The 12,619-nt window shown below is 43.9% G+C and overlaps 1 protein-coding gene across 1 annotated transcript; it reads right to left on the bottom strand.

The window, feature by feature from the left end:
- Positions 1-8,897: 8,897 nt before the first annotated feature.
- On the bottom strand, positions 8,898-10,895 carry HOXA1 (homeobox A1). The gene is made up of 2 exons (XM_044294664.1): positions 10,221-10,895; positions 8,898-10,005 (listed from the first exon to the last, which is right to left on the bottom strand). The coding sequence occupies exons 1-2, from the start codon at positions 10,810-10,812 to the stop codon at positions 9,650-9,652; spliced, it is 948 nt and encodes a 315-aa protein (XP_044150599.1). The 5' UTR covers positions 10,813-10,895; the 3' UTR covers positions 8,898-9,649.
- Between the last annotated feature and the right edge of the window lie 1,724 nt (positions 10,896-12,619).

Genomic DNA, 12,619 nt, shown 5'->3' with positions numbered 1-12,619 from the left:
GGTAAGCGAGTGGATCTCCAGCCTGCCAGCGGCGATCGCTCGCTGGCAGGCTGGAGATGTGATTTTTTTTAACCCCTAACAGGTATATTAGACGCTGTTTTGATAACAGCGTCTAATATACCTGCTACCTGGTCCTCTGGTGGTCCCTTTTGTTTGGATCGACCACCAGAGGACTCAGGCAGCTCAGTAAAGTACAACAAAACACCACTACACTACACCCCCCCCTGTCACTTATTAACCCCTTTTGAACCACTGATCACCCCATTAGACTCCCTGATCACCCCCCTGTCATTGATCACCCCCCTGTAAGGCTCCATTCAGAGGTCCGTATGATTTTTACGGATCCACTGATACATGGATCGGATCCGCAAAACACATGCGGATGTCTGAATGGAGCCTTACAGGGGGGTGATCAATGACAGAGGGGTGATCACCCATATACACTCCCTGATCACCCCCTGTCATTGATCACCCCCCTGTAAGGCTCCATTCAGACGTCCGTATGTGTTTTGCGGATCCGATCCATGTATCCATGGATCCGTAAAAATCATACGGACGTCTGAATGGAGCCTTACAGGCGGGTGATCACCCATATAGACTCCCTGATCACCTCCGTCATTGATCACCCCCCTGTAAGGCTCCATTCAGACGTCCGTATGATTTTTACGGATCCACTGATACATGGATCGGATCCGCAAAACACATGCGGACGTCTGAATGGAGCCTTACAGGGGGGTGATCAATGACGGAGGTGATCAGGTAGTCTATATGGGTGATCACCCCTCTGTCATTGATCACCCCCCTGTAAGGCTCCATTCAGATGTCCACATGTGTTTTGCGGATCCGAAAATTTGTAAAAATATTATTGAAAACATTGAAAAAAGTTTGTGCATGTTTTCTTAACTTTCTTGGGGGGGGGGATGCCAAACAAAGGGTTCGCCCCGGGTGCCAAATGCTCTAGGTACGCCCCTGGCTTAGCAACTGCACATCGGTCATGAATGTAGGGATGAATAGGATATGGATATACCCACATTCTGCTGACCCCAGACCTGAACTACCAAATATAGGAACCGCTTTTTCTAAGTCAGAAAAACAGCTCCTTTTTATTATCTATCCAGATAAGATTTTTAAGGTATATCAAATAAAAGATTCTGATGACCCATCATCCATCTATGCGATTCAACTTCTTAACTAATTTAATTGCATTAGAAATTGACTTTTTGATTGGCTCTAATTTCAGCTCCAAGTTGGACCTTCTGCTGGACCTTGGGGGCCCAGTTATATAAGTACATTGTTGGATCAGAGCCTCAACACCAGGATCCTGCGTTACTCTGGTGGGCCAGTCTAACACCACATCCAGCATAACTACTGATGCCAGAAATGATCACATGGAAAATAATGAAATCAATTTTGTCACCAGTTTCCCGCTAGCGTTTCCCTACAACACCAGAAAAAAAAACATATATAGGAATGGATCCTAAACCATTAGAAATTGAAGTTTTTGGATACAAATCAAAACAGCTCCACAATGTACTAGTGTAGAGAAAAAAAGGGAACAATAATAATTAGCAATTTGACAAATTTATGATTTCCTTGTATGAATGACCAGTCTTTAATTCCTGCTCACGTTGGGCATTCAGCAGCTATCATTGCCATTACTCAGAAGCATACAAATCTTAATGCCAATTTTTAACTTGGAAATGGGTCTTAAGATTTGTACTAATTATTGGATGTTTATGTTTAGTCGCCGGCATTTGACCTCTGCACAAGCACAGCGTCAGGTGAACAGGTCCCATAGTGCACGCTTTCTGATAGATTCCCTGTTAATTTATCTGGGAGTTGGGATTGTGGATATTGAAAGATTAACAGGCTGATGAAGGAGCTGCCTTCAGTTTGGTCTTCAATGGTAAGCGGTGATGAAGAACACATGTGCTATTAAATCTCCTGCAAAACCTACTGTTTACCAAGATCTATAGATGTCAATATCTTTCACCAAGTGACTGAGGAAAGGGGGCACGTGAACTGGACAGGGTTAGGGTTAAGTCCCACCTCTAATGTAATGTTTCCTGCAAAGTGTCTTTTACTGACAGAAATAATTCAATCTCGCCAATCAGTCTGCTAAAACAGAGATTAAGCCAATTCAACCAATCTATATGTTTGGATGCAATTCTTGTCCAGCATCTATTTCATCTGTTCCTAGAAGCACTTTTATGTGTTATGACAGTCCATGTTATAGATATTGGACAAATATGCAAATCTAGTTTATTTTCCTTGTATAGTTTCTATTTTTTTTAAATTGACATATTCAGTCTCAGACGTTTTTGCAACCATGGATGGGCTTTCCAATGGAAGGTAACAACATTCATGGCAAAAAGTGCAAGAAATAGCATTTTTCTTCTTAGACCCCATCCTCAGTGATCAAATGTTATAGAGGAATCCATCAGCAAGTGTACAATTTGCCTGCAGCTCCCCCGCAGGGAAAATGTGGCATTACACCATTTCAGTTTAAAGAAGACCTTTCACTGGTCCTGACATAATAATAGCACCTGGCAGTGTAGGGCATTATCAGTAGATGTCACTGCGCTAATTTATTAATTTTTTTAGATCGGCTGCTCTGTTGGGGCACTGTGCCTCTCGTTCTCTTTTGCCGCCCTGTATGCTAATTAGTAGCATCGGTACAGTGAGGAGGAGATGGCCGTGTTTCTCAAGGGGTGTCTCCTTCTCCCTGCCCAATTGCAGCGGAGTGCGTCACAGCCAGGGCGGAAAAAAAGCTCTCCTACTCCATGGCTGTGACATGCTCTGCTGCATTTGGACAGCTCGCATTAAGAAACGCGGCCGTCTCCTTCTCCCTGTACCGATCCTACTAATTAGCATACAGGGCGGCAAACAAGAACGAGGGGCACAGTGCCCCAACGGAGCAGCTGATCTGAAAAAAAACATTAGCACAGGGACATGTACTGATCATGCCATACACTGTCAGGTACTAATATTGTTATGTCAGGACCAGTGAAAGGTCCTCTTTAAAGGGCTTCTGTCACCCCACTAAACCTTTTTTTTTTGCTTACTTATAATCTCTACACTGCGATTTATGCCTACATAATCTAATTAATCATTTTGGTCCAGTAGATTTTGTTTAAAACGTGCTTTTAAAATATGCAAATTACCTTGTCTTCAATCGGTGCAGGCACACTGAGAGGCAGCCGCTCCCTCGGCCGCTCCATCCTCAATGCGCCTGCACCGATAACGTCACATCTACACCCGGCGCAGGCGCATTGAGGATGGAGCGGCCGCCTCTCAGTGCGCCTGCGCCGATTGAAGACATGTACGGCCGCGGCGCAGGCGCCAGATTTTGAATGTAAACAGGCAGGGCCAGCAGAGAACGATTCCGTTCCCTGGCCCTGTCAATCAACATGCGGAGGGGGCGTCTTTAGGATCGGAGGATGCGGCTGCTACCAGCAAGTAGCCTCCCTAATTGCTGGTAGCAAGGTAATTTGCATATTTTAAAAGCTTGTTATAAACAAAATCTACTGGACCAAAATGATTAATTAGATTATGTAGGCATAAATCGCAGTGAAGGGATTATAAGTAAGCAAAAAAAAAAAAAGGTTTAGGGTTTAGTGGGGTGACAGAAGCCCTTTAAAGGGAACCTGGATTTTGTGTATAGAGCTGAGGACATGGGTTGCTAGATGGCCGCTAGCACATCCGCAATACCCCGTCCCCATAGCTCTGTGCGCTTTTATTGTGTGAAAAAACGATTTGATACATATGCAAATTAACCTGAGATGAGTCCTGTACGTGAGAGGAGTCAGGGACAGGACTCATCTCAGGGTAATTTGCATATGTATCATATCTGTTTTTTTACACAATAAAAGCACACAGAGCTATGGGGACTGGATATTGCGGATGTGCTAGCAGCGATCTAGCAACCCATGTCCTCAGCTCTATACACAAAATCCCGGTGACAGGTTCCCTTTAAATCAATGGGTTGTCTCTGTAATGCATGAGTCTTCTATTATTATTATTATTATTATTATTATTTATTATTTAAGCGCCATTCATTCCATAGCGCTGTACATATGATAAGGGGTGCACATACATAATACAGACAATTGCACTAATCATAAACAAAATGAGTTACAAACTGGTACAGAAGGAGAGAGGGCCCTGCCCGTGAGGGCTTACAATCTACATGGTATGGGAGAAGGACACAGTAGGTGCGGGTGAAGCAGGTCGTGGCGGTATAGAGGCAGCAGGGTCACTGGTTGTAGGCTTGTCTGAAGAGGTGGGTTTTCAGGTTTCTTTTGAAGGATTCCACTGTAGGTGAGAGTCTGATATGTTGGGGTAGCGAGTTCCAGAGTATGGGGGATGCACGGGAGAAATCCTGGAGTCGATTGTGGGAAGAGGCAATAAGAGGAGAGGAGAGAAGGAGGTCTTGTGAGGATCGGAGAGTGCGTGTGGGGGTGTATCGGGAAATTAGCTCAGAGATGTAGGGAGGGGACAGGTTATGGACGGCCTTGTATGTATTTGTAAGTACTTTGAAGTGAATTCGTTGGGCAATGGGGAGCCAGTGAAGGGATTGGCAAAGGGGAGAGGCAGAGGAATAATAGGGTGAGAGGTGGATTAGTCGGGCAGCAGAGTTGAGGATAGATTGGAGGGGTGCGAGAGTGCTAGATGGAAGGCCACAGAGGAGAATGTTGCAGTAGTCTAGGCGGGAGATAATGAGGGCATGTACAAGTATTTTCGCAGATTCAAAGTTAAGGAAAGCGCGGATGCGGGAGATGTTTTTGAGTTGGAGACGGCAGGTGGTGGAAAGGGCTTGGATGTGCGGTCGGAAGGAAAGGGCAGAATCCAAGATCACTCCAAGGCAGCGGGCTTTGTTGACTGGGGATAGTGTGCAGCCATTGATCGTGATAGATAGGTCTGTAGGGGGGGTTGAACAAGATGGGGGAAAGATTATGAATTCTGTCTTATCCATGTTAAGTTTAAGAAAGCGAGAGGCGAAGAAGGATGATATAGAAGATAGACATTGTGGGATTCTAGATAGTAAGGTGGTGATGTCTGGACCAGAGAGGTAGATTTGTGTGTCATCAGCGTAGGAGTGATACTGAAAGCCATAGGACTCTATGAGCTGTCCCAGGCCAAAAGTGTAGATAGAGAAGAGCAGGGGTCCTAGAACAGAGCCTTGCGGGACACCAACAGAGAGGGAATGAGACGAGGAGGTGGTGCGGGAGTGGGAGACGCTGAATGTCCGGTCTGTGAGGTATGATGTGATCCAGGAGAGGGCCAGGTCAGTGATGCCAAGAGATGAGAGCGTTTGCAACAGAAGGGAGTGGTCAACAGTGTCGAAGGCAGAGGACAGGTCAAGGAGAAGGAGGACAGAGTATTGTTTCTTGGTTTTGGCTGTGAGTAGGTCATTGGTGACTTTGGTAAGGGCAGTCTCGGTCGAGTGGTGGAGTCGGAAGCCAGATTGTAGGCGGTCAAAGAGGGAGCAGGAGGAGAGATGATACGTATGGCTATTCTGCACACAAGATGATAGAAGAGAATCCTGAATAGGACCCACTATCTATGTATTCCAAATTCCTTTATAGTGTCTTTGAAAATAAGTTTTCTAAATCAGCCAGCCCTTCAAGTTAGGGTGTATTCATGAAGGCCGGCACTGATCCCCATAGTCACAAACCTTGCTACAAAAATCATGTGTATTGCACAACAAGTTGGTGTTTTTAATACGTTTGTCTCGGCTCAGTCAAGATCTTTCAGGATGCATTGAGCACAGGAGACAGAAACTGTACGCTAAGTCTTTGGTTCCTTAAATGAAAATAGAACCCGCTCCAAAAAAATGACATCATGATATGCATCAGTTGGCCATCGGTTTACAGTAGATTAGTTACACAAAAGTAGAAAAATAATCTTTTATCTTCACATCTAATAACATACTTCACAAATATGAACTAGTCACCAAAACATCGGTTCTGAAAGGGAAGTATTTAACCTGTTCCTTAAAGAGGTTGTGTCACTTCATCAAATGGCATTTATCATGTAGAGGAAGGTAATACAAGGCACTTACTAATGTATTGTGATTGTCCATATTGCCTCCTTTGCTGGTTTGATTACTTTTTCCATCACATTATACACTGCTTGCTTCCAAGAAATATGGCCACCGCTGCAGTGCAGATGTGAGGTGCCCTGGGATGGGAGCTTCTGCGCATGCGTGCCTATATGATTTCGCACTGTCCCAACCACCAGAGAGGCCAGAGCTTTTTCTATAGTCTGCAATCATGGCCACCACTGCTGGATTGCAGGGGGTGGCCGTAACCTCTGGATACGAGCAATGTATAATGTGATGGAAAAATGAATCCAGCCAGCAAAGGAAGCAAAATGGACAATCACAATACATTAGTAAGTGCCTTGTATTAACTTTCTCTACATGATAAATGCCATTTGCTGAAATGAGGCGACCCCTTTAAGTGGAGCCAGGCCAGCTGATTTAAATATAAGTTTACCTTTGTAACATGTATGAAGTTTTAACTTTTATCGAGTCAGAAAAAAAGATGCATGAAAGTCCATGAAATCCCACCATAATATTTTAATAATACACTAATAATTAATGATTTTATCAATTTAAAGACGAAAATGATATACAGAAACATGTTAAGATTTTTTTTAATGGTTTTCATATACTGTATCTACATTACTATACCTCATCCTGACAATTAAAGTCTATATGAATATTATTATGATTATTATTGTTATTAATATTATTGTTATTATTTTGAGACATTTTTATGCAGATTTTAAAAAATTTAAAACCATTATGTAATTTATTTCTGTTACAGTTGACTTTCCCAAAAATAAGCTATGCAGCCTGCTATAGGGAACTCTTAAACCATGCTAATAGTGTGCTTTCACCAGTTCAGATGTTATTACTGCAACTATAAAAGCTATAGCTCTACCGTGGTAATATATATAGAAGTGGAATTATTACAATAACTTATAAAATATAATTATATAACAATATCAAGTATTATAGTCAGTCTCATACAATGAGGGCAATGCATTTAGAGGATCACCATAACATAAATGTCAATCTATACTCTGATGCCATGAACCTTGTGTGCAGATGATTACATTATATTCCTGCACAATGCAACTGTAGGCAGGGTTATGTAACAGCTGATAATAGCCCCTAAGTAGCGGCAGATCATTAGAAAGTAACACTGTACATTGTGCATGGTGGAATGATGATTAGCAGGCAGTGGCTAATGAGGAGCCTGTGTTAATTGCTGCCTGTAGCTGATGGACAGATAACCCATTAGAATTCCCTGTAATGGGACATGCCCCTGAATTCATTTGTGACTGAACTTTGTGTGAACCTGAGATTAAACAGGGGTAGCCAGCTAAACATTTTGTTGTAGATCCCTTTTCAACAAACCTTTTAGACTAAAGCAAATATTGATCAGTGTCAATCTGAATCTGAATACCCCAGAGGAAGACATCGAAGTGTCTGTATTGCTTCACAAGTAAACTAGGGAATATGAAAATATACAAATATGAATATAGAATTATATACACTATGTATATTGTAAGATATACAATATACATCAGTGTATTATAACCATCAGTAATATCTCCAAATAAACTAGTCTGCTCAGAGGGACAGAAAGTGATGAAGTGTTTTTTGAATCGACATAGACTGAATATTTTTGCTTTCAATATTTAAAATATTGAATTATTAAATGTAATAGTTTTTTACATAAACAAATAAATAATGTTATTTTGCTTCCTGGTTTGCTTGCTTTTTGTTTTGTTTTTTTAACATTACATTATGTAAATATTTTCGTGGAAACGAATAATAATAATAATAATAATAAAAAAGATTGTGTCCACGTTTTCTGAGGTTGATGACAATTATTATCAATGTTATAAATCGATAGTTGAAATTCTGCCACAATCCTTGATGCTACTGGGGGGATTTGTCCTGACAATTCCGAAGTCCATTCAATGCTACTTAACGTGGATTGACCCAATCTCTCTAGGAAATCCGTTATGTCATACAATGTTCGTCCTTTCTGTGACCTCTCCCTTTGTGATGTGTTGTGTTTTTTCCCATGTTCTTCTTCTGGACTTACAAGGTAAAGTCTTGCCATCATTACCATGAACTGAATAGCTCCTTGCAGGTTAAATTATAGCTTCCTTTGAAGTTAGCTTCTGCCTCATGAGCAGCACAAGTGTCCCCTTTAGATATGATTTCAGATAGGGGGAACCGGTTTCTTCATATGGTAATGATAGTTAACACATTAAAGTACAGTAAGAATAAAGACATCTGCATTACCTAGTATCTAACTGCTAACAAAGAGACTGTGAAGAAGAAACAAGGAGCTGCGCTCAGGTTTCCTTTGAAGTTTAGCAGCAGCTTCTGCAAGTTTCCTTATTTCCTAGCAGAATCCGGCAGGTTTTACAAGCTTTCACTTAAAGAGAGTCTCTCAATTTCCCACTGAAACTGTGCACATGTTAAATAGTATTAATTCAATTTATGGAACTGAATAGATTTGAATTGGTTATAGAAAGTCAGCAGGAAGAACCCATGTGAGAACTTAACCTGAAATGGTTTGATGTGAGGACAGACTGGCTGAAGACAAGCTGTACATTTTTGTCAGTCTTCTCTGTTTACACATGTCAGACTTTCAAGTGAAGGTGAAAAGTTCACCAGTTCTTGACCCAAGATGTTCCCCTAAGGTGTCACTTGAAAAGAATCTGTACAAATAGGAACTTTCTGCAACCTTCTCTTTAGTTCATAGATGGTGGCTTGCTACAATGTTCCTGCTATAGAAGACAAAACTGAAGTAGCTCTGAGATAATCGGAAGAATGAGACAGAATTCTGGCACTTTAAAAAGTTTATTCGTTCTTAGCACCCCTTATTTTATACCCTGTCCGCCCGAATATTACACATGTCCATTGACCATCATATCCTGGATCGAAATATATTTAATCACAACTGATAAAACTCAGTGTAGATGGAAAACAGCCGATCATTCTTCATCGTGCACAGACTCATCCAGGGATCGCATCATATACATAGTATTTGCCAAAGACAATATACAGGAATTAAATCCGGGAGAAAGAATGATTCAGAAACCAAATACATGTACAGACACAAGTCAGGGAAACCTGGGGGGAAGAATTACAGTTAATGGTTTTATTGTGTGCCCTCATTTACCTGATAATCTCCCCCAGTGACAAAAATTCATCATTTTTAATAATTACAATTGATACAAAAAAAAGAAAGTGACTCCAAGATAAATCTCTGCAGGAAATATTTACAATCTGACACATAAACCAGAAAACACATTTAAATTAATATAAGTCTTTCCGCTTTGTAAACTTCTTTGGTTTCTCTATAGTGCATCACTTTTTTTAACAAAAGGTTCTGGTACCCAGATTGGCACCAAGCAGGTAGACAGACAGGTATCTCCAGTGAACAGACCAGGGGCTCATACCTGGTCTTCATGTCAATACTGATCATAGAGTTGTCTTTGGTTCATTGGCTCCAATACCAAATGTTTCTTTTTGTGCAAACAAAACACTGATGCCAACTGGCATTTCACATATATAGAACTAGGCTTGAGAAGTCTTTGGGGAAGGGGGGGGGGGTTAGTTGGAGGAATTGAGGTGGTCTGAGGTAGAAGAAGCAGGAGATGGGGCACAGGGTGAGGGACTGGATTTGTCTGACATCTCCTCTGACTTCTCATCACTTCCAGTGCTGGCTGAGGGGGATATGGGCAGGAGACCCTCTTTCTCCCTCTTCTTCTGTTTCATCCTTCTGTTCTGAAACCAGATTTTCACCTGGGTTTCATTAAGCTGTAAGGCAGCTGCTATCTCCACCCTTCGGGCTCTTGTCAGATACTTGTTGAAATGAAATTCCTTCTCCAGTTCTGTGAGCTGTTTGGTGGTAAAGTTGGTCCTGACTGTGTTGGGTTGACCTGCATATCCATATTCTCCAGCTTTACCTGGAATACACAAGCACAGATTAGTTGGGGGGAAAGTTGGCACAATAATAAAATAAAAAAAAGTTAACCCCTCATGGGCCACTGTGAGTCTATGTTTTAGGTAAGTCCATACAGCACTTTCATACAAGTAGTGGTTGGTGTCTACAAGAGGAATTAGATACAAAACCGAAGCCTGGGCCAATATGGCAGTAGTAGTACCCAGTGGAGCAACTTACCTGTCTTAGGGGGGTTCCTCTTAACTTTCATCCAGTCAAAGGTCTGTGTTGGAGGAGACACCTCAGCAGAAGGTGAGCGGCACCCTTCCTGGTGGCTGAGGTGGAGGCTGCTGACGTTATTGGTGTAGCCTCCCATGGACAGGTTCTGCTGCTCTGGTCCATAGGGGTGGTGGAGGTAGTGAGCTGACCCGGTGCCGTCCACATAGCTCTGGTGCTGGACCACAGTGGATGTGATGTTGCCAGTGTACACGGCGCTGGGGAAGCCAGCACTGACATCTGCCTCCTGATTGATGGGAAAGTGGGTATAGCTGGCACTGAAGTTCTGGATGCCATAGCCTGCGGCACAGCTGGGGTGGGAGTAGGGCACGGCCAGGTTGCTGTGGCTCTGGAAGGCTCCAGGCTGGTGAGGATTATGATGAGGACTTATCGGGACCCCTCTGCCGACCAGGAAGCGATCGTCGCTGTTGCAGTTGTTGGCACTGACGGCGCACGACTGGAAAGTTGTAAGTCCGTGGTCGGGGTGGAAGGCTCGGGGCTCTCCGCTCATCAGGCCCGGGTAGTCCAGGAACGAGCTCATTCTGGCATAGTCCATCTGTCACTGACTGATGGTGTCTGTCCAGTCCACGGTGACTGTGCCAACTTTCTCACTTCCTCCATAGGGCAGCAGCAGAACGAGAGATGAATGTACAGGCAAGCTGCGTCACGTGACTGCGCCAGCCAATAGCAGCGCGGCCTGATAAAGTTTCACCGCACAGCCCGGTGATGGATCGCTCTAGCGCAGGCATTTAAATGGCAAAGGCTGATCTATCGCATTGTGTAACGCATCGTCCGCACCGGGCAGAGATCAGCGTCCACACACCGGCCGGAGATCAGCGTCTACACACAGGTCCGGAGATCAGCGTCCACACACAGCACATACACAGGTACGGAGATCAGCGTCCACACACAGGTCCGGAGATCAGCGTCCACACACAGCACATACACAGGTACGGAGATCAGCGTCCACACACAGGTCCGGAGATCAGCGTACACACACAGGTACGGAGATCAGCGTCCACACACAGGTACTGAGATCAGCGTCCACACACCGATCAGGAGGGTACAGCAGACACCGATCAGGAGGGCACAGTTCACACCGATCAGGAGGGCACAGTTCACACCGATCAGGAGGGCACAGTTCACACACAGCACACACCGATCAGGAGGGCACAGTTCACACACAGCACACACCGATCAGGAGGGCACAGTTCACACACAGCACACACCGATCAGGAGGGCACAGTTCACACACCGATCAGGAGGGCACAGTTCACACACAGCACACACCGATCAGGAGGGCACAGTTCACACACCGATCAGGAGGACGCAGCTTGCCTGTACATTCATCTCTCGTTCACACACCGGCCGGACTTCATGGAGCCAGCAGAGACTGCACAGGTAGGTGACCGTGCTGTGTGTATCTCATCTCATGTCTGTTACTATATCATGTGCTTCTTCTCCACAATATTATACATTATTTTATACACCTTTGAGGATTGCTGACATGGTGGCTGATTCAGTGCATCAGGGGTATACAGTATACACCTCCATGTCCTGTATACCGCACAATGCAATAGGCATGTACAGGGCACACTGAATGTGAATGGGTGTGTATGTGGGCAGTATACTCCTGGTGAGTGCTCCCTCCTGCCTCCCCATGGGCTGCACTGCCTCTGCTTGTACTGCCACCAGGGTAATATACTCAGTAACACTGTTTGTACCACACCTCAGCCAAGAGGGCGTTATTCACCTTCCTTAGAGTAAAGTCACACATTGCTGGTTTGTTGCAGGAAATGTGTCAGAATGGAGTTGCTTCTGCAGCAAGCACATCAGCCACATGGTTTTCTGCAGACCCCATACAGAAATTTCTACAATTTAGTTAATTGGCTAAAAAATAAAATAAAATTGGAGGCCTGTGGCATGAGACCCTGGAATACCCCAAAGGACCTCTGGCAATTAAAGGGGACTTGTCACCATGAAATGCAATGCAGTCTGCAGGCAGCAGGTTACAGAGCAGGAGGTTCTAAGCAGATTGAGGTATCGTTTTAGTGAATGATTCAGCAGCATAACATGTCATTTATACACTTAAACCTTTGATTTTTCTGAACTTAAAGGGTTTTTCAGGTGAAAATGTATTTCTAACAAGTTCCTGCAGCATGGCTCCTGAAACAGAAGGTTTATACTTGCCTCGCCACGTCGCTCCGGTGGACCACGCTGCCTCTGCTCTCTCCATCTCTACATCTGGCTGGCTATGGGCATAGTCACATGCACCGCTCCAGCCAATCACTGACTTTCTGGGAAAGGAAGATGGAGAGAGCGGAGGCAGCATGAACAATCGGAGCGGCGTGGAGCAGGTACGT

Source organism: Bufo gargarizans, chromosome 5 (assembly GCF_014858855.1).
Source record: "Bufo gargarizans isolate SCDJY-AF-19 chromosome 5, ASM1485885v1, whole genome shotgun sequence".
Lineage (NCBI taxonomy): Eukaryota > Metazoa > Chordata > Amphibia > Anura > Bufonidae > Bufo > Bufo gargarizans.
This window is presented reverse-complemented; position numbering and strand designations above follow the sequence as displayed.